This window comes from Rutilus rutilus (genome assembly GCF_951802725.1).
Source record: "Rutilus rutilus genome assembly, chromosome: 18".
NCBI classification, from domain to species: domain Eukaryota; kingdom Metazoa; phylum Chordata; class Actinopteri; order Cypriniformes; family Leuciscidae; genus Rutilus; species Rutilus rutilus.
The window spans coordinates 17,026,569-17,048,793 of NC_140231.1; the positions used below are offsets into that span (position 1 = coordinate 17,026,569).

Sequence of the window (22,225 nt, forward strand, 5' to 3'; positions counted from 1 at the left end):
ATTAGATAAATTCATAGTATATTATCAAAGAACTAAAGGTATGACGGGACATTGTTTGGTAGATGGAGGGAAAATACTTTAGTACTGTTGTCAGGCCTATGACAAACTTATGCAAAACACTTATTTTCATTTTAAACTAACAATTAACTAATTTTGTAAAAGCTATAGCTATGGGCAATAGATTCATCTTTGGAACTAAATAGCCTACATTTGTTATTGACTTTGCTGGTAATAATAAACGTGGCCTATTTTCATGAAACGTGTTTTAACTCTTGATTTCAAGAGAAAAAGAAAGACTAACAAAGGAGAAAGAAAGGAATACCATGATAAGTCTGTGTTTCTGTAGAATTTTGATATGGTTTTACATTTTTTTACTTTTCTGTTTCCTTGTTTGCATTTGTTACCATACACTGTAAAAAAAAAGAAAAAAAAAAGGTTGTTATAAATTTTAAAGTACACTCAACTTGGAGTTAAAGTCATTTAAACTTAAACTACATTAAACTGGCTTAAAATAATGAGTGGAATCTTGTATAACTTGTAAAAAAAACAAAAAAATAATAATTAAAGTTGAGTTAAAACAATGTAAAAGCCTATGTTGTCATACCATATTGATCATCTAATTTTTTTACAGTGTAGTTGTTTGTGGTTTGATTAAGTTTTGACACCACATTTCTTTGATTGGTTTGAGGTTGTATATTATAGTCCTAATTTTCAGTTCTTTGTCTGATCTTGTTGATTGCTGTTTCTGTTTCTAGATTTCTTGAAAAAGTGTAATTTTGAGGGTTTTTTTAAATAGAATTTGACTGATTGCATATCCATATCTTGCTCTTTTAATTCCGTGTTTGCATTCTAACACTGACAATATAAAATTAGTAGGCCTAGCTAGGTCATAATTGGTGTGAAAATGCGTTTGTATTTTTAGATCAAAAAGGCTGGATAAGTGGATATGTAAGGGAAAACAATTCTTGGGGTCATGACACTATCCACAATATTCCGACGTCTGGTAGGTATGGACTAAGAAATTAAGCCTCTTAAAGCTTCGGAGCTTTTCTCTCATTGTTTTGGCAAAAGATTCGAAGCATCAGGAGTTTTGAAAACAGTGCCATCTTGTGGCAGGCCAATGTATAGTAGCCGTAGCCTACACCACGAGTGCGCAACTCCGTTGATAAAAGCCTGATAACGCTAAAAATGTGTTCAGTTTTCTGAAAATATAATTCACATATTGAAGTGTTGCAATAAATTCAATGTAATAATAATAATAAGAACACTACCATGTATGAATATTGAATAAAAATGTATTTTCGAAAATCCATATTTGAATCACAGCTCTTTTCAAATGTACTTAGCCTTAAGCTTTTTTGCAATATAAAAATGATCAATATGCAGGCTATTTGCAGTATTAAAAAAAATCATAGTGGATTATATTGTGCTTATATGAGTGTTGACTTTATTAATATATTAAACAATTCAACAGTTGTTAATGAAATATTAATAAACAAAAGTATTAAAAACATGTCCTATTTTCCTGATAGCCGTTTCAACACTGAAAACAAAATAAATACTAACACGGATGAAGAAGCGACTCATAGGCGAAGAGGCTGCTCACTGCAGAGCCATGGGTGGAGCGTGAAGTCAGCCAGTGTCAACAACAGAAAGGGGAGGAGCCGACGTGTAATATCACCATCACAGGCGCCAACCAGCTCCTCCTCGCTGATAGGTGCTCACAAATGTCAATCATTTGCTCATTCATGGTTCAAAATATACCCGCGCGCGCTTCTTGTTTTGAGGAGAGACGACGTGTGTCTACGACTCTGTGAGTATTTATTTTAATATACTGAATATTCTGTTTTTAAAATATTTTAAATGAACGCATCGAATTTTAGAATAATATATTCTATTTCAGTGCAGTCACTGAATCAATATTTATTTATACCAGCAGTAAATGCTCGAATGTAGTCTCTATTTCATTTTTTCTTTCTTTTTTTTCAAAATCCATTGGAAAGTTGGTTGACAGATGTAGAAGGGAGCAGGTATTGTTTGGGCATAAGTTGCTTTCAGATTTTGAGTGATGAGTGATTCACGTTTAGGATACTAGGTTTTTAGTATCTTTAACAAAATTGAAAATATTTATGATTAACGCATATCGTGACGCAGGAAATGAAATTATGCTTTTAGTGTATATTTTATTTGATATAAATGCTTATTTTATTTATAAAACTCAATAAGTCAATAAATTAAACAAGAACTAGACATTAATACTGATCAACGTTACGAAAGTTTAAGTAGTTCGTCGTTGAAGCTGAACTTGACGCGGGTTTTTCTAGTTAACTGATGATGACATCATCCGGGAAAGACGTTTCCCGCGTTTCTTGTGTTTTTGGCATAGACTGGTGACGAGAATGAGTTTAGTAATAATTTAAACAAGTTCCTACTGGTGGGCCTCAGCCACAGGATGACTTTAAATAATTTAATTATATAAAAATTAAATGAATTATGAAGCTAAAACACAAAAATCAAAATGTAAACTGAAATCAAATGTTTCCCTCTCAATATTTTTTATTGAATTAGAATCTAGAATCTTCTAGAATCACAAAACAAATCATGGTTAATTAAATGTATTTTAAAAACAATAACGGTTTCTGTTAATAAACAAGCAGTGCTTGCAAAATTACAGCAGAAATACCTGAGGAAACAGCCTAACTCCTGTAGATGTCAGTACAGTAATACAAAATCAGTGCTATATGGTTGTGTATTGATGTCACTAACTTGTCATGATCTAACAACAAAAATGTAACTTTTTCTTTTTTTCTCTCAGAACATTTCAAAATGAGGATTTGTAAGGGGACATCAGATACGCAGTGAGTGGAGTTCTGATGCCGATGTCAACTGATTTAGAGAACAGAAAATCAGTTGGCATCATGGCCATGCTTTCAGGAATTATTCAGGAAAAATAATAAGATGTTAACTTTCATTCATTTTGTTTAGTTTATGACATAATGTTAGCATAATTGTCTCTCTAACCTTGACAGTGGCCTTGTGGCTGTTATCTTTTTCTTGTTGGGAATGGGAACTCTGCTTCCATGGAACTTCTTCATAACTGCAATGAATGTAAGACAGACATACTTTTACTGATTAATACTTGAGTTTATCTTTAAATGTCATGTGCTCATCCTCCATTCTCTTCTGTTTGCAGTATTTCACTGACCGTTTGAGAAATGGTACAGATTCTTCACAGTCAGACCCGTATATGTTTGATAACATGAGTGTGCTGTTAGCCCAGCTTCCCTTGCTGCTATTCACACTTCTCAACTCCTTTCTATACCAGCGGTGAGTACTTGGTTCAGTCAAGCAAAGTTCATTTTAGTAAACAAAAATGAAAATGGCAAAAATGGCACTCATTTTGCATGTCGTAGTGTTATATTGGTACAGAGGTGTATAGGTCGTATTATAATCTTGAGTTATTTTGTTCTCGTTCGCTTTATGTAGCATTGCAGAGAAGATGCGGATTGCGGGTAGCATGGTCTTCATATTACTTCTCTTCATTCTCACGGCCATTTTAGTGAAAGTTAAGATGGACCAGGACCACTTCTTTTCCATTACCATGGCAACAATCTGGTTTATTAACAGTATGTTCACATTTACCTTTTCACTTCATATTGAATAGAGTATTAAAATAGATCCACTCCACTTCTACTTCAGCATCTTTCAGTGAGTGAATCAGTGGACAAATCTAACTCCCCTCGTTGTTCTTGCACTTTCTTCTCTCTCAGTGTTTGGGGCCGTTCTGCAAGGTAGTCTGTTTGGTCTGGTCGGTAAACTACCCCCAAAATTCAGCTCCCTGTTTATGAGTGGACAGGCGGTGGCAGGAATCTTCTCGGGTCTTGCCATGCTGTTATCGAATATCTGTAAGTACCTTAAAAGTACCTTATTTTTTCACAATTTCTTTAAGCTGTAACAGAATGTTTGTGGGTGCGGGCAGGAGGGAAACACACATTGCAGGAGCAGGATTTAAAAACACAGTCCCATGCAGGCCTCTAATGTGCAGCCCTATTCCACACCATACCTACTTGAACCTAAATAATACAATGTGCTTTTTATTCAAACTCTGAGAGAAAAACATTTATGCTGACAGTTAGGTTTTTATGCCTCCTTTAGTTAAAACTGACTCTGAGAGTTCTGCCCTTGGATATTTCATTACCCCCTGTGCCGCCACTCTACTTACTTTGTGCTGCTATCTCATACTTCCGCATCTGGTAGGTGCCTTAGGCCATCATGATTTATTTTAACTGTTGAGCATCAACAACACAGATAAAAGCATTTACTGCTCATTTAAAAATTGCTCTAAAATATGCAAATAGTGCATTAACGATATTCTGATTATTTATGTTATTTTGTATAAATGAAATTCCTTGTTATATTTCAGAGATTTGCCCAACTTTATTTGGAAAATGCGTCCCCTAAAACTGCAGAGACACAGAAAGAGCCACCAGCAGATAGATCTGGTATGTCAAATTGCACATTTTTCCAGTGTTTGGACAAACTACAGCAAAGACAATTTATTTTTGTTGCTACAGAGATGGATAAAATGAAGTTAGATGATGCTGACAATGGATTCGATAACATTGGTGAAACTGAAGCATGTAAAAAGCTGAATGAGCTCAAAGAAGAACCTGAGGAGAAGTCAACTGTGCCACAGGTCTTCAAAAAGGTATACTGAAAGTATTTTGTTATTATAACCAGCATCCTTGTTTCAAACCTCAGGAAAAATGTAGTATGTTTATTTTAAGACAAGTAATAGTAATTTATTTTATTTAATAATTTATTTAACTTCATTTTTTTAGATATGGGTGATGGCATTTTGTGTGACATGCGTGTTTGCCGTCACACTGTCCGTTTTCCCAGCAATTACAGTAAATACAAAATCTTCCGGCTTATTTGAAGGTGAGTCTACAAAAGATTATAATTATGCGTTATGCTTTTCAAAGCACTTTGATTTATATCCTTTTTCATCTTATAGAGAACATCTTTATCCCTTTGTGTTCATTCATCGTCTTCAATGTGATGGACTGGATAGGCAGAAGTCTCACTTCTCGTCTTCAGTGGGTGAGTCTCATCGGATCCTGTATCAACACAATACAGTGCTACGATAATGATTACTTTTGGAAATGATTCTTTATCTAACATCTAATTTTTCTTTTCCCAAATTCCCAGCCTTCGATGAAGAGTAAATTATTCCCTCTTTTCGTGGTATTACGGGTAGTTTTCATTCCTGCCCTCATGCTCTGCAACGTTCAGCCTCGCTCCTATCTTCCAGTCTTTTTCAATCATGACTTGGCTTATATTATCTCCATGTCTTTGTTTGCCATCTCAAGTGGATATTTTGCCTGCCTCTCCATGAGCTATGCTCCACAGTAAGTACTCTTAAAGATAACACAAAAATATTTTTAAAATCAACTGGGTTAAGTAAATAGTACATTTATTCTGTTATGTCACTATTCCTGGTATTTTCAACCCATTGACCCACATAACATACTGACAAACCCATTGCCCCACATAATATTTCTCGGAACACCCACAAACTCTTCCGTTTATTTTTTATCTAGGCTGGTGAGGCCTAAAGATGCAGAGACAGCAGGGGCTCTGATGACCTTCTTCCTGGCTTTGGGACTCTCTCTGGGTGCCGCTCTCTCCTTTGGCCTTAAAAAAATTCTTTAGGGAAAATCTCACAAGCTGACACTGCTGTTATGTCATTACTCACCAACATGTTTCGAGTGAGAACTGTCTGAGTGAGGCCTTTGTATATTAATTTTTCCTTGCTCTATTCAAGTATACTCTGAACTTTATAGCACTTTGTAGTCATGATTTTGAAGATCTCATGAAGGAAAAAAAAGGAGAAACAAATTTAGAGACCAAAAAATTGTTATAAACTTTTTATCTTAATCTTATGGGGTATTTTATGTTCCTTCCTATCACTTTCCATTTCCATAGGATGTTTTTTAAGGGAAATATTTCACTTTTAACATGTTTTACGATTTTTTTTTATTACATTTGTGATCCGAGATTCCGAAGAATTGTATTATTATTATTATTATTATTATTATATTTTTTTATCTTTTAAGTTGTATCTTGGTGCAGCTATTTACCTTTTATATTTTGTATGCTTTTTTATTTCTTTGTGTGTGTGTTTTTTTTTAAATAAAATGTAAAAATATAAACGCTTCATGTGATTAGTCACGCTGACCTGTCAGTAACAGCTTAAAGGAGAACTCCGGTCAGTTTTAACATTGAGCTCATTTTTTTGTACATTTGGAGTGCTGTCAGTACAGAGAACAACGACAAAAATCGGTGTTGCCTACACCGTGTTATCCTCTTTAAAATTTGCACCCTGTTGACTTCAATGGGGCAAGTTTTAAACCTGCTTTTAGCCTCTTAACATCCTTGATGTGTCATTACAAGTGCACAGGTCATGTGAGTGATTCCTTCGGAGTGAACGCGGGTGAATCTGACTGCAGTAGATGTGAAAGATATTAATAAAAAATGATGTTTATTCAGCCAGCGCACATACCTGTATTTACATCCTGTTTTCGGTCGAAGTCCACAGTAGTCGATTGTCGAGTTCACACGCGTGATCATAGGTACTAAACCTATGCGCGTGAACTCGACAATCGATTACTGTGGACTTCGACCAAAAACAGGATGTAAATGTTGTTAGAGGCTAAAAGCAGGTTCAAAACTTGCCCCATTGAAGTCAACAGGGTGCAAATTTTAAAAAGAGGATAACACGGTGTAGGCAACACCGATTTTTGTCGTTGTTCTCTGTACTGACAGCACTCCAAATGTACAAAAAAATGAGCTCAATGTTAAAATTGACCGGAGTTCTCCTTTAAGCCCTCTATAGAAATAAAAAAAAGATTAGATTTGCTGGTGCCTTATGTGGAATTTTGTGGGCTTAGCATGAATTGACAGTTTTTACATACTGAGCAACATTACGTTCTATGCATAATGGAAAACTAACATTAGCACTCAAGACTAATGAAATACACTAAGCATATATTATTGGTGTTTTTCTTTATAATATGTGCATGTATATATATATATATATGTGTGTGTGTATATAAATATACATACACATATAAATAAAAACTTTTGTTAGATTAATCGATTTGATAGCACTTATATATATTAAACAACAAAATACACAAAATTTTATATTCTTTAGGATCATTTATTTTTCTTCCTCCAAAATGTAAGCCATTTGTATGAAGGGAGAGCAGATGTCTCTTAATTAACTGTCAATGTGAAGAATGATGTTCTGACAGGTTTTTGTACTCTTCAATCCCTACTGGCTTGTGAAAACTTTTCACTGCAAAAGGGACAGACCACTAACAAGGATCAAACAGCAATTGATGGTGTCCCTCATCATGATATATCAACTGGTGACGCACAGGACCAAATCATTGCAGCAAGGCCATCCATTACATCTGACATTGTTCTTGGAGTTAGATGTTTAAGGGTTTCATGAATTTAGGGGAAGGGTATACTATAGGTGGTGGATGTGACAAAGGGCTCTACAAGTCACTCTCTCCATACAGGGCACTGGAGAAGGAGATATAATCAAGGGAGCCTGGGGGAGCATCACTGCCCATGTACTTGGTCATGCGGCTGATACAGTATTCGGCTTGTTCTGGGGGCAGCTCCCTTCTCAGCTCCTCCACTGTAATGTATGCCTGCAGAATATAGTAAAAAATGGATGCTTTTTAACAACAGGAGCCATATTTAGCAGATTCTCATAAAGCACACATAGGTTATTTTGATGGTTCTTAGTTTGGAATTACCTTGTCAGAAGCTAATATCTTGAAGGAGGCCACAACTTGTTCAGCAGTGTCAGTCTCTGCTGTCTCCCTGGTCATGAAGTCAATAAAGGCCTGGAAGGTGACAACTCCTGTGTTGTTGGGGTCTACCAGAGTCATAATGCGTGCAAATTCAACTTCACCCTAAAAAAAGGAGGTTTATATGAGAAATAAGTCCTTAGAGAGAAAGTTGATTTTGTGTCCTGGTATTTCTGGATGATTTTAAAGGGTAACTAAACCCTAAACCAACTTTTTTTAGTTAATGATCTGTAAGAATGGGGCTTTATTAGTGTTGTTCATTGATTCGAGTAACTTTTTTGACATTTGGGTATAAAGTGTTTTGATTCTACAATATATGGTGTAAAAACGTCTGAGTGCTGCCCTCTTCAGGTTGAACGGTGGCTACTGCAGTTGAATTTTCCTATTGGATGTTGCGGTACTGCGTGACGTAAACGGTACTGCGTGACGTAGGCTGGTTCCAGCTCACCACGCCCTCCCTTGGTACGAGCTCACCACGCCCTTGGATGAGCTAGCGTAGATTTATCTGTATTTAGTACAGTGGTAGGTATAGTGTTGCTGGGTGCAACTGCATAGCTTTCCAGCAGACTTGGAAATTAGGCGCCAGTGTTTGCATGCACTTGGCCTGGAAGACCGTGAGTGTAAAACCTGCATTTTACGCGAAATTGCTTTTCCAACGCAATAGAGGTGGACATTGGCTTCTCCACACAGCTCGCGCTGAACAGCGACGCAGTGCCAAACGCTGTTCCTCGATCCTGCATGGACTCCACCACCGCAGCGGCGTCTTGATGTGAGTGATCATATATATTTTAATCACAATTTATGGTTAGGCTAAAGTTAATCCTCTGGGGTCGACAAACGCGTCGGCGCATTTTGCTGGATTTTTTCACAGAGCTGCAAAATATGAATATGCCTATACAGAGCGCGCGCTATTGACATCAACTCGATAAAACTCATCAGATGCATTTACGTCGTCTTGCGACCCTGTGAGCAAACTCTCCATTTTAGACAGTCTGACAGCAGGACTCTCAGGTGCACGCCCTTCCGCTCACGGTTCGTCCCCTCTATCTCCGCTGGGGTCTGCCCACTTTTCTAGCATTTTTCAAATATTGCCAGTGGGTGGAGTCAGGCTCTGACCAGGGGTTTAGTTACCCTTTAAAGCAACGGAAAAAAAAACCAACAACATAAAAATAAAACTGGCAGTCATATTTTGACCAGGACTAAATGCCCTCACCAGATCATAACCCATTGAAATCAGGCAGGCACGGAAGTCATCAGGATCCATCATGCCATTCCTCTTCTGCAAATAAAAAAATTTGTGCTTATTCTACAATTTGGACAATGTTGCACAACTTTGTGTATTCTAAGTAGAAACCAAAGACTCCATGTATTGCAAACCCGGTCAAAGTGGTTGAATGAGGCTCTGAACTCATTCAGCTGCTCCTGGCTGATGCCCTTGGCGTCACGAGTCAGGATCTGGTTCTCAACCTCATTGATTGTGCGGGCAATAGTGGTGAGGAGCTGCTCCCATCCCACACGGACATGCTGAAATGTACATAATAGGAAACATGCCTTGTAGGTAAGGTGAGATTAAAGGAACTTGATGGAAATGGACATCTATGTAAGACACCTTAGCTAATGACACATGAAACTTCAAAGAGGAAATACATTTCAGAATGAATAGAAAATAGCTGGTCGTCAGTACCTCCATAGTGTAGTTGGTGTGCTTATTGTCAAAGATCAGTCCCTCCTGGCTGAGCTGGTGGTCTCCCTCCAGTTTGTCAATATTGGATTTGTAATTAATGATGTTCTGTTCATATGTTTTCAGATTGCTCATCTGTTCCTCAAGGGAGCCGGAAATATCAATTGACACATGGCTGATCTCCTGTTGACCATGAGGAAGATTATTTCAGATATTTCAGTTTTAATATGTAATATGTAAGTACTCTAAATGTGAGTAAGGTGTATGGTGAAACACCTCCATCTTGGTCTGAATCCAGGGTCCAATGATATTGGCCTGACCAGCAAACTGGCGCCTCAGCCTCTCATTGGACTGTTGCCTGGCCACTTCCTCTTGCAACACCTGGTCACGCATTGGAACTAATTGCTTCACCTGTTGTTGGGAAGGAAGCAATATTTCTCAGTGGGAAAGCTGAAAGGAGCTTAAAAGACTCCAAATATTGAACCATTTTTATTGCTGATTATTCTGAAATTGTAAAATATAGATTGTAAAGTACTCACAGCCTCCCATTTGTTGCTAATATCCTGTTGAGAGAGGACAGTGTAGGGATTCTCACCCACTATCTTGATCCCGTACGTCTGAGCTATCTTCAGGATCTCATTATGAATGCCCATGATGGCCAAGCGTTCCTTATCAGCTTCTGGTAGGGTCGCCTTGAATTGGTCATGGGCTGTGATCAAACTCTGAGGTTGATAAAAGCAGGAGAGAACCAAATGATGTTAAGACATTGTGAGTAAGTAGTCAATGAAAAGAAGGTAGAAAAAGGGGATCATTAGAGAAGTTAAGTGAGATTTAAGGGAACTACAAAAATGTCCTAGGCCCAAAACATATTGAGAAGATACTGAAGCTCATTTACACAATGTTATTTAGGAAGATAAGCATTCCTTCAAGCATTTAGCGTTTGTCTTTCACCTGAATCTCCTCAATGCTGTGCACAATGAACATGTCCTGCAGATCTTCCATAGCTCCATCCATCCAGTTGTTGAAGGGCGCAGCCCTCTTGGCAAACTCCAGATACAACTGGTCAATTGTTTCCCAAAGCTTTTCCACACGCTATGGCAAAGCAAAGAGAAAGATTACAGCAAGCCCACACACTTTACGCACTGTAAATATCACATTTTATTCATACTCTTTATTACCCTGGAAATCCAGAGTTCTCGCAAGAGCACAAGTTGAATTTGCTCAGCGAGTTTACTCTGGCGTCAAGTAATGATGCTCATTAAATATGCCCTTGTATCCGAACTGCACCAATCACATCGGGTTATCTGATATAGGCGGGCCAGAGGCGAGCTAAACAGATGATGACGACAGCGCTGTGATGTCGAAGTCATTAGTAAACATTGCAAGATGGCTATGGATGAACACCAGTTGTTTGAAACGGCTTTGGCCGCTACAATGAACGAGTTAGACTTGGCTTTTTATCTAAAAGAGGAACAGAAGACAGAGCTCGAATCGTTCCTTTGCAAGAAGGACGTTTTTGCTGTTTTGCCGACCAGATACGGCAAGAGACAGAGTCTAATCTACCAGTTAGCTCTGCTGGTAGCTAAGCGTATGGGGCTTGTTGTGATTGGTCGTAGTGTTATCCAATTGCGTGCAGTGAGATTTTCAAATGCATGCTTGGTGCCGCCCCTCGAGCTGGCCGATTTTCATTAGTCGATGCCAGACCATTAATCTTTTAGATTTAGGTCTGGATTTCCAGGCTAACTCTTTATTGCCTAAACATGCAAAAGAGTCTTAATGTTTCTGGAAGTAGAATCTACATTGGTTTTTACCCCATTCTCAATTCAAGAAATAGACAATTGGGGAAGAGTTTTATCATATACATGTACCTCCAGTGATTCTCTCCTTTTCTGGGTCAGGGTGCCCAGGTTGTCCCACTGGTCACAGATGCCCTGGCATCGGGCATTGATGGTGGCAGCATCATAAAAGTCCAGTTCACTAAAGAACAGCGTATTTTATTATCATTTTCATTACCTACAGTAAAATCTGTAAGAAAGTACTATCCTTATTTCAAGGGGCCTGAGGTGGATCTATCTTACTTGAGCTCCTGTGCAATGGCAGCGATCTGTTCCACTCTGTCCTGGTGAGCAGCCAGGTCGCTCTCAAAGGCCTCGTGTTTCCTCATCAGAGCACGGATCTCCATCAGAGATGCTGACTCGTAGTCCTTCTGAGACAGCAGCTCCACCTTTCCTGTGTTGAGCATTACAAAATGAGAAGAATGAGAAAAAACGAGGAGGAACATGTCAGTTGTCAAAGTAGAGTTAAAATGGCTGACTAAAAGTTGTGCTTAATACCTGTGGTCCATGATTCATGCAAGGTAGACTTCTGCTTAAACTTTTCAGCCAGGTGGTCCAGTCTCTCCAGACGACGGATTTCTGTGAGCAGCCACTCCTCGTAACCTTTCTCTACCTGCTCCAGACCCTTCCAGGCATTGGCAATGTCCTGCAGAAGGGGACAGCAGGTAGAATGTACTCTCAACTCTATAGGGTACTTAAAAGCCAAGGTCATTTACCCCCATATACATGTGTTAAGAAAAATGGAGCAACACATACTGAAACCATTTTGCCCTCAGAGGGCATGAAAGCAGGCCTGTTGCTGAGCCTCAGCTTGGTCTGCAGGGTGTTGAAGTTTATCTCCAGCTGACACTTCTCCTGAACTTTGGGTGGCTTGTGCACACGACGATAATCTCTGAAATCCTCCAGTTTCTGTTGCATGGCATGCATTGTCTGCTCGGCCACACGGTTCTCCAACCAGGGGGTGGTCCTTTGGATCCACACCAGAAGCTGAGGAGAAAATGTAAGTGTATGTTTAAGTGGGTTGAAGAAGAAACCTTGGGGATAATCAAGACTAGCAGGCACATGTTTATAGAAATTAACAAAATATTAATAGAGAATAATAGAGAATTTGAGTGTTCTCACCTCGCTAGCCAGTTTCTCGTATTCTTCCATCAGCTTCTCGTTTTCCTGATTCACAGCCAATACTTTGCAAATCCTGTTAGCTGCTGTCTCAGCCTGGAGGACAGTGTGACTGATTACAAAGGGAAAATAAGGTGGGCAATTACATTCTAAAAGGAGCGACTCTCCTTCCTATACAGATGTTCATCTCCAGAAGAATTCCCATACCTGCTCTGCACCAGCGAAAGCATGGTAGAAACATGACACATAGGTCATGATGGCCTTCTCATCAGGTTTCGGAGTGTTCACAATATCTGAAATGGAGACAAACAAACTATTCGGGAAACCATTTTATTTTTACATTTTGAAAAATGAAATCGCATGATTCTCCAAGAGGTTGTACCATCTGCATCAAGCATTTTAGGGATGTCAAGGTATTTCTCTGCTACCTCAAAAGCAGTGTTGAGGTTGCCAATGGGGTCATCCTGCAATGGCAGACAAAGCCAGGAAGAAACCCAATGAAGAATTAATATATAAACAAAAGAAACTTTTTCCACACTCCTCAACTGAACTTTGCAAGAAAAAAAAATGTCATACTCATTTACATCATAAACACCATTTTTAGATGTGACACATGCCATTTTATACACTACAGACCATTAGTGACATCATTAAACAGGCAAAAATGTAATCCATTTCTGATTTTACCATGGCAAATACCATGGCACTTTGATATCTACCATGATTTATAGTTATACCATGATTACCATATTCATGTACAGTGCTAAACCGAAATACTTTAAATAATTTCATGGAATAAAAAAGACAAACCAAATGAGACCTTTTTCTCCACTCTAAATAAGAAAAATAGTGTTAAAGGAGCTGTATGTAAGAAATGTATTTCAATTAATCATAAAATGGCCCTGATATGTCACTAGACATTAAGAAATCATGTTCATTTCAAATACTTATATCACTGACAACAGTAGTCCCGCCAGGATATTGTCATTTAAAAAGTGAAGTTGCAGCCCTCAACTGATGTTGATGTTGTCATCTTGTGTTTTGGCCTGATGTGCCACCCTCCACCTATCTACCAATCACGAAGTCAGTAGTGTTTCGGCATCGGGGTTGCCAGCTCTGCTCTAGTTACCACAGCTACGTAGCAGCCTACGTTCCTGCTGGATCCTGCAGCCTATCTGGCAACCTCAAGTCAGGGGGGAGGGGAGACACCGCTCTACAGTAATTTGAAAGTGATTGCAGTACCAGTTTTGGCCACAATCTTACAAACGGCTCCTTTAATTTTTTTTAGTGTAAAATTCAGCCCCCTTTTTTTAGAAGCAATTAACAGTGCATTCACAGCCCAAGAGACAACGTTAGTTACAAACAGGTCAAAGATGACAGATATAGTGTGAGTGAAAAGGTGAGTTTGAAACAGCAGATGAATGGACATATAGCTAATGAACAAAAAAGAAGGCAGAGATGCATGATGAGAGTGACTGAAAGGGGGTGATGGCACCTTGCGCAGTTTGGCGTAATCGATGAGGTCAGGTCTGTGTCTGTGGATGAGGGCACAGAGAGCCAGGCCATCCTTCCAACTGAGACACAGACCACAAGCAAAAGAGGAAAACATGGAGAAAGAACAAGAAGAGAGTCATGGGAATGATTAACAAAATTATAAGTGTTGTGCAGAGGTGCTCGGTGAAAGTTTAGAAGCATGATGAGTTTTAACAGAGATAATGTGCACACTAACAAGAGCTTTAATCGGTTAAACAGAGTATGAAATAGTGAAAATAAGCCAACATGCTGTTCTCTCCAATGGTCAACAGGAGTAAAGCAGAAATCACCTGATGTGGAAGTTCTGCACGTTGACATTCCTGTAGGGGGCAGTCTTCCTCTGACACCACAGCAGCAAGCCCTCCTTAGCAGAGGTCTCTGTAAGGATCAGGTCAGTGGATCATCAGGTCAGTTGACCTTACCCTTCAACATTTCATTTTAAAGATACGCTCATTTGACCTTTCGTTCATATGAGTAAATTCAAGCAATTTGCTCCTAAAATGGAAGTCGCCTCTGGATTCACAAATGCTTCGTAAACCTCAGATTTGACAGTTAAACGTGTATGTTAATGAATTCCAGTCATTTCAGCATAATCCCCTTCCATGAAAATTACAACTAGTCTCTTCTGAACTCCTCTCTCAGATTTGACTCCAGTATATTGCAGAAATATAAAAGAGACTTATTGACCAACATGCCTACAACAATTACTGTGGCGAGTAGGGCAGGGTAGAGAGCCATGGGAACGGAGTGAGGCCGGTTGCGCACGTGTTAATGAGGGTCACTTGCACGCCACACCATTCTCGAGTCCCATGGAGGAGCTCCGGAAGAATAAAAGGAGAAGTGACATCAGTGGGACTCGAGACCGGTGTGGCGTGCAGGTCACGCTCATTAACACTTGCGCCACAGACATCACTCCGTTCCCACGGCTCTCGGACCTGCCCTGTATTCCTGTATTCCATGCATTTATGTGTGGTTGTGAGCAGGTGTAAATTTACTAATACTAAGCCAAATACTAATCACTTCTACAATGGCACTGGTAACTATAAAAACGTACTTTTCGGCGATGCCTCATCTATGCCGCTTGGTGTCAATAAAAGTTCAAAGCGACTTTCAAACCAACCAGTGTGACAAACAAAATGAGTGGGCCTTTAAATAAACAAGAGCGCAGAGGTGCTAATGTGTCAAATGTTTGGAGTCTCTCACCCTCCACTGAAATGTCCTGGATTGCAAAGCGCAGGATGATGGTCCAGATCATCCCAAGGGTCATTTTCACATTGCCATCCACAATCTCTGCAAGTCAGAACAGACAGAAAAAACAGTTTCACTTGACAGAAGAGTAAAGTTAAGGAAATGGACAAGAATAGAGGGGCTTACGGTGACGATATTAGAGAATCTGAAGGAGATGAAGTTTTTATCTTTACCTTCAGCACCGATGGAAACCAGCTTGACTCCCTTGCTGCTGATATAGTCCAGGGCCTTGTTTACGTTGGCGATCTTGTGAAAACGCATTTTGCCTTTGTCTGGTTTAGGGAGTCTCTCACCTGATACCACACACACAAATCAATTCATAAGTACATGTGTATATTCCTTTGCTTCATGCGAGGGTATTAATAGGGGAAGTGTAAAGTAACAACATCTTTACATTAGCTACATTTGGGAACATGAAAAAGTTATTTGCATTTACAAAGGTCAGAAATCAAATCCATAGGAAAATAATATAAAAGTGGGAGGAAATCCACACATAACTGCAACATTTTTTGTTTTAGGGTCTTTAGAATTCAAGCTTATACTATATTTATTGATATTTTTATATATTTTTTAATGTGTTTATGACACTTAACCTTGCAAATGACATGTGCAGCACTGTTCACTGTAATCTCCCACCGTCCCAATCAATGACCCAGAAGGGGATCAAAGTCCGTTTACCCAGAGGTGCTACAGTATACTTATTTAACGTCCAGATTGCTTCACGGGTACAAACCTGATATTGGCCAATGGCCACTGATATGGGACACTGAGCACGTATAATCAACAGATCAAGTGAGACGCTTACCTGAGATAACCTCCAGCAGCAGCATGAGTTTGAGTCCATTCCTGAAGTCTTCCTCAATGTTCTCGATCTGTGTCCCTGCCTTACGCAGGTGAGAGTTGCACCAGGCAGTGAAGGTCTGAGGGGGAAAAAATACAATATAGGTCATATAGAAATATAGCATGACATCCCTTTTCTTGAAATAATTTGTAACATCAAATAATAAAGAAACGGCTGTAAACGCATAAGAGCAGGCCTAGGCTTGCAATATAATATCAAAACAAAATAAAATGGTACTATGTTTTGGTACTACCCACATTTTAAATATCTGAGTTGGCATTTTTTGTTTTGGTGGCATTTTTTTCTTGAGCAAAGGTTAATTTTTGACCCTGACCTACACATAGAGTTGGATCTATAAACAGTGTTGACTGTATATGCCTCACTGGGAGCCCCAGCGTAAGAGAGAAGGGGAAAGAGAGCGAATAAGGTGACTGAAGAATGCCAAGGACCAACGTAATTTGATGTAAGGCTGGAAGTGGAGACTCTTTTGCAGCAGGTGGCCACCCTTCAAATCACCCCTCCTCTGACAAAGATCACCAAAATTAGCCTGTGTCCCGTGGGAGGGGGAGGTGAAGAGGAGGAAGAGGAAAGGGGGAGTGAAGGAAGCTATATCGGGGAGCCATGAGACACCAGCAGACAGCTGAAAGCACAGCATTCCTGGAACAGACGCTCAAAACACTACAGCGAAAGAAAAGTTTGATGTCCCACAGTGCTGGGCCCATTTATTTGATATAAAACATACTCATAAAACATTCAATTATAATCAAAAGCAATACACTTTGCTGAGTGTTGTGTTAAATTGGAGTTGAAAAGACTGGATGATATAACACTGATTTCGCAATTATTTTAGTGGCCACCCAAGTATGAGCACCAGGAACATTAAACATTTTTCTTGGACGTCCTTGAACTCACTACATTGCGAATGAGAGAATAAATATTTAGTCAAGCAACAGGTTGGTCGTACAGAAATAACTTGGCATGTCAGTAATGGTTTCATTGCGTTTTCGCAGGCTTATATCTTTAGCGGTGATGATTTATCAGCTCTTTAAATCAATCAAACATTTTAAAAAATCTGCATGTAATCCTTTTGACAGATATTTTTCATATACAAAGCAGTCAGCTTTGATTAATAGCTTTTAAATAGCTTCAGATCTGAGTATTAATGAAAGGGTCATGCTTAATGGACATTTGAACTAAGAAACTAAGACTAAGATACTAAAGAAACTAAGACTAAGACTAAAATAGCCTGAAAAAACATATAAAGCACACACAGACTGAAACTGATTTATTTCCTGAATCTTCTTGTTCTAATTTCTGATACTGTACTATGATGACCACAGCAAATACAGTCTCGATCACTGAGCCGTCATTTTAGCCTTGCGATCCAATGGCACTCCAGTTACATCATCATTTCAACCATGCATGCATCTGTGCAAAAGCTTTGCATTTATGAGTCAAGCTGACTGCAGCCTCAATGCTATCATGACAGGGCATTGTTTAAAATGAAGACAATTCACCCATCGACTCATGCACACATAAATATTTAGAATATATTCTACATGTTATTGTATATTTTTATCAATTAAAGGACCACAGCATATTTGGATTTTTATTAAAACATTTTTTTTTTAATAAACAAAACACATTTGGTTATATTGATCCATTCACAGGTAAGTATATACCCTTAAAAAAAAAAAAGGTGGATTATTGCAAATATTAGTTACAATTTATTTTAAGGTGTCCGTGTTACAGTGTAATGATATACATTTAAGGACTGAGTGATAATAATTAACTACATGCACTTACTTCAGGATTAGGGTGTGGTTGAGGGTTAGTTGCATGCAATTATGCATAATTTACAGTAATTATGTAGTAATAATAATAATAATAGTAACTACATGTGTAACAAGGAAACTAAAATAAAGTGGATACCACTTTATTTTACAGTGTCCTTGTTATTATGTTACATGTATTTACCATAGTAATAACAGTGAATTATGCATAATTACATGCAACTAACCCTCAACCAAATCCTAATCCTACCCTAACCCTAGAGTAGGTACATTTAGAGTAGTTACTTAATATTACTCAGTACTTATAATTACACTGTAACAATGACACCTTAAAATAAAGTGTAACCATAAAGTGTTACCCAAATATTTTACCCAATAAAGACTTTCACCTAAACCTTATAGTCTTATTTTTATTGGGGGATGACAACAGCCGATAACAGATCATTTACGATCTACAGATGATTTTTGCTCATATTTTGAATTAGATTTTCTTTTTATATTTTCTGTATTCACTTTAATTTTATTTTAGTAATTTTGTGGGGGGTTTTATTAGTAGTTTTAGCTCATTTTATTTATTAGTTTTAAATTATTTAGTTATAGTTATTTTAGTACTTCAACAAAAAAAGATGAGAAATTTTGCCTGGTCAACTAGCTGAAATACAGTAAGTTTGTTGTTACATTAAATTTTTTTTATTACATTTTTATAGTTTTAGTTAGATAATGGGAACACTACCCAGCTGTAAAGGTATAACGCCACTGCAATCGACACTAACAAAAACGTTTCCTTACGTTTTGACCAGGATGTCACATCATAATTACTGACAGAATCTATAGAGGGAATAAATGTGGTTGTGAGAAATTGTAGGGATGAGGCACATTCAGGTGAAAGGGCTGAACTTAGGATTCTGGGTAACATGATATTTACAGTTTGAAGGCCTGGCATTTAAAGCTATAACCTAGCTATGGCATTGCATTTGACTTTCGTTTGCACAGCAAAAGCAATATAAGCTATTTAAATACACCGTAGCACCTTTCGTTAACTTTAAGGTGGTATAAAACCTATGGAAGACACCTAAAGTGGAAATCAATAGCTCGAGTGGGAAGGGGATTGACCAACAGAAACTTGTGACCTGCAACCAGTTATTATTATTGTCCTATTGTATGTTCCACCCTCTTTTATTGTTCGCATTTAAACGGCCATGAAAGTCAAATCCAGCCTGAAATAAATTTACCTGTCTGACCTGTTCTCCAGTTAACCACCCCTTTCCAACCCCCATGCTTTCATTAGGTAGTTTATAGAAGCTCCCCTACAAGGACACCTCTTCTGGAATAGCAACTGCCATTCGATCGTACTCATGACTTTCTTCACCCCACCCCCCACCATTTCCCACCTCTACCCACACCCCTACCGTATGCCTGAAGAATGTGCACACCTATCTGAAACCCTCAGGTTCTGTGGCACTAGGGTTCCTTAATGGAATGAGGGAAAAAATTGAACTTTTTTTTTTTCCTCTTTGATTTGCAGATTTCATAAAAAGATGGACAAAATACACGTTTAATTTGATGAAATATGCATACCTGTGCATTAGTGCTAAAAAAGTAAAAAGTGCTTTGAGTGCTGAGACCATAGAAGTGTCCATGAAACCCTCATGTTGGAGAACTCAGTGACATTTTCCATGTAACTGATGCAGGTAATGGATGAGGCCTGGACTACATGCACCATGGCTCAAACTGAGGACTTTACAGGCAAGGAGAGTAGAAAGGTTCTGGGACACAACATAGAAATTTATAAAAAATAAAATAAAAACATTCAGAATCAGAATATCTCTCTTTATCAAAGCCCAATTGTCCATGCAGGATCTGACACATTAAAGTTATGCAAAACTGCACAGATGAGTTCTCTAATAAACTAGTCCCAACAGGTGGCAAAGGGACCAAGAAAAACACAAGGATGCTTAGGTTTAAAAAGTAGCCTAATTCACTGAAGCAGGAAGACTTACAGGAATAACAAACCAAAGTAAAAGGAAGCCTGTGATATCAGCATCGAGTCAAGTTTTGTGAAGAGATTCGTGCAGTGTGACAGTTCTGCATTGACATAATTGCTCACATTCAAGTGCAAAAAAAAAAGAAGCTTTATTTAGATCCCCTTCAGCTTCCACAACGTGTTCGCTAGGCTAGGCTACCAGGAGTACATAAAAATACATCAACAGTATGACAAAAACAATGAATGCTACTGCAAAAACCAAAACATTATCACCCTATACAGTGAACATACAAAATGACGCATTTTCATTGGGAAATTTAATTCTATAAGTAATTGACATAGCAAGCACACACACAAAGTTAGCATATCTTTTGAAATGGTTCACTTTGGGTTTTAACCCAAATTATTTTTTAAGCATTAAAGGCGCTATAATGTGTGTTGTTTGTGCTGGGAGAACTATTGTGTTTCATAATTTCATATAATGCAAACATAATTGATAATAGTAGCTAGTTTTAAGTGGCTGGCCTAAACTGCATTACACAATAGGGTTGCAAAACTCTGAATGAAAAACAAATTATACAATTTAGTTTGACCTCCTGAGGATGATGATGATGATGATGTTTTTTTTTAAGGTAAAGCACCATCAGGATATATTTTGTAACCTACTCATGGAAAGTGCCAGTTTCTTAGAGTTAGACTTTGTTTTTTAAACCAAGTTGACCTACCAATCTGAAACTCACAAAACTATGTGAATGTGAGTTTCAGTTTAGTAGTGAGTGCACTCAGCAAGATAGAAAGGTGTGCGCTTCCAACGAGATGTAAATAAATCCTTGCTTATTAATAAACACCTCTCAACATAACATAATTTAATTACAATCAACAGACGATGATAAACAAACTGGAACCCTTGGATTAATGGGTTAAGGCGACAGAATGGGGCCAGTATTTTTAGTTGTAGAATCTATTTGCAGCTCTCAGTGCTGCTTAACCACTTCCTCCATTTTGAACACTGACTCTCCTCTCTAACTGTTGCCTCATCTGTTCAGCTGTTACTGTCACTTTGGTGTAGCTGTCTAATGCAATGTAGGTGCAGCACGGTGCTCTATAATGCAAGTAGTCTACTTAATTTCTGCTCAATAAAGCTATTAACAGGCAAATAAAAGATTCTCAATTCCTGTGAAGTAAAACGCTTTCACATACAAATATATGTGATTTGATTTTTTGATATTTGTTATATATTTGAGTAACTAGTGACAGAACATAATTTCTCGTTTCCTCATTTAAATTATTTTTTTATGGTTGCAGTAATTAATATAGTTAATTATTCTTAATCAATGGTTGAAATTAAAGTTAGACAACATTATCCAATCATTCGAGTTGCTTAAATCAATGAGGCTACAGCTGATTGGTCCGTGTTACAAAGCGGTATACAACGTGCAGATTCGACAATACCAGCGCAGTGATGCAGCCGAGTGCAATGCAAAGTAATTTCATTAAGAGTCTTTTGACCTTACAATATTGCTTTTCAGTCCATAAAGTAGGCTAAAACACGATTAAAACTTGTATATAATCTAATATCTTATTTTCTTCTGGCTGTAACGTTACACTCATTCATTTTACGTAAACCTTTATAAAGAAAATTAAAAAGTGAGATTTGACCTTCCTCTGCTGCTTCTCCCAGGCCGGGTCCAGTAACAGGTCTCGATCCCAGTCGTTTTCTTGGGTCATGTATTCCTCAGTCGTAGTCATCATGTAAGAAGAACTATATTGCACTTGCGTTTCAATCGCTGTCATTTTGCCGTCTTTCCTGGGGTGCTTGGTATCCCCTCAACCTACTCAACCTAATTATTTACCACTTAATTCAACATACACGCCCTGTGCCGTACAATCGAAGTCCCGTGAGGGTTTGGAGAGAAGACAGACCCTGCTCCCACCGGCCGATGAGCTGACAGCTGCTGCCAAAACTCTACAAGTAACGGCGCCCAATATGAGTGACTAACTGCTGCAGTATTTGGTCACAACTTAATTTCCTAAAAGGTGATGGGCGGGATTTAAGAACGGTACAGAATGAAAGGAGTTAACTTCGATTATTGAGTCAAGTAAACAAAAGCACGTTCCTAAACTAAATTCATAAGAGACACAGAGATTCAAGCAAGTTTGGTTTATCGCTTGTAAGGTCTCACGCACAAGCAAAAGTGACTGTACCGTTTAGATTGTGTCCAAAATCTAAACGCATAACAATCTCAATACATAAATCAATTGAACATGAAAATAAACAAAATTATAAATGAATGAATGAATG

The 22,225-nt window shown here is 38.3% G+C and overlaps 2 protein-coding genes across 3 annotated transcripts; one reads left to right on the top strand and one right to left on the bottom strand.

The window, feature by feature from the left end:
- The first annotated feature begins 1,719 nt into the window (after positions 1-1,719).
- Positions 1,720-6,191, top strand: slc29a2 (solute carrier family 29 member 2). Its single transcript, XM_084386775.1, has 13 exons — positions 1,720-1,813; positions 2,816-2,858; positions 3,030-3,108; positions 3,194-3,327; positions 3,487-3,626; positions 3,771-3,905; positions 4,156-4,253; positions 4,424-4,502; positions 4,575-4,708; positions 4,842-4,941; positions 5,018-5,103; positions 5,212-5,411; positions 5,604-6,191. Exons 2-13 carry the CDS (start codon positions 2,827-2,829, stop codon positions 5,713-5,715), a joined length of 1,329 nt encoding a protein of 442 aa, XP_084242901.1. The 5' UTR covers positions 1,720-1,813; positions 2,816-2,826; the 3' UTR covers positions 5,716-6,191.
- A 1,017-nt stretch (positions 6,192-7,208) lies between these two features.
- Positions 7,209-21,947, bottom strand: actn3a (actinin alpha 3a). 2 transcript variants are annotated; one of them, XM_084388105.1, is made up of 21 exons: positions 21,583-21,916; positions 16,111-16,225; positions 15,479-15,598; positions 15,261-15,347; positions 14,348-14,435; positions 14,020-14,098; positions 12,907-12,988; positions 12,732-12,817; positions 12,528-12,620; positions 12,162-12,392; positions 11,904-12,051; positions 11,649-11,799; positions 11,439-11,547; positions 10,522-10,662; positions 10,110-10,292; positions 9,847-9,981; positions 9,574-9,753; positions 9,267-9,413; positions 9,103-9,168; positions 7,836-7,994; positions 7,209-7,727 (listed from the first exon to the last, which is right to left on the bottom strand). In XM_084388105.1, the coding sequence occupies exons 1-21, from the start codon at positions 21,715-21,717 to the stop codon at positions 7,569-7,571; spliced, it is 2,694 nt and encodes an 897-aa protein (XP_084244231.1). In that variant the 5' UTR covers positions 21,718-21,916; the 3' UTR covers positions 7,209-7,568. The 2 variants fall into 2 exon arrangements, with proteins under 2 accessions (XP_084244231.1, XP_084244232.1); XM_084388106.1 differs by lacking the exon at positions 14,020-14,098 and having other exon boundaries at positions 21,583-21,947.
- Positions 21,948-22,225: the final 278 nt, after the last annotated feature.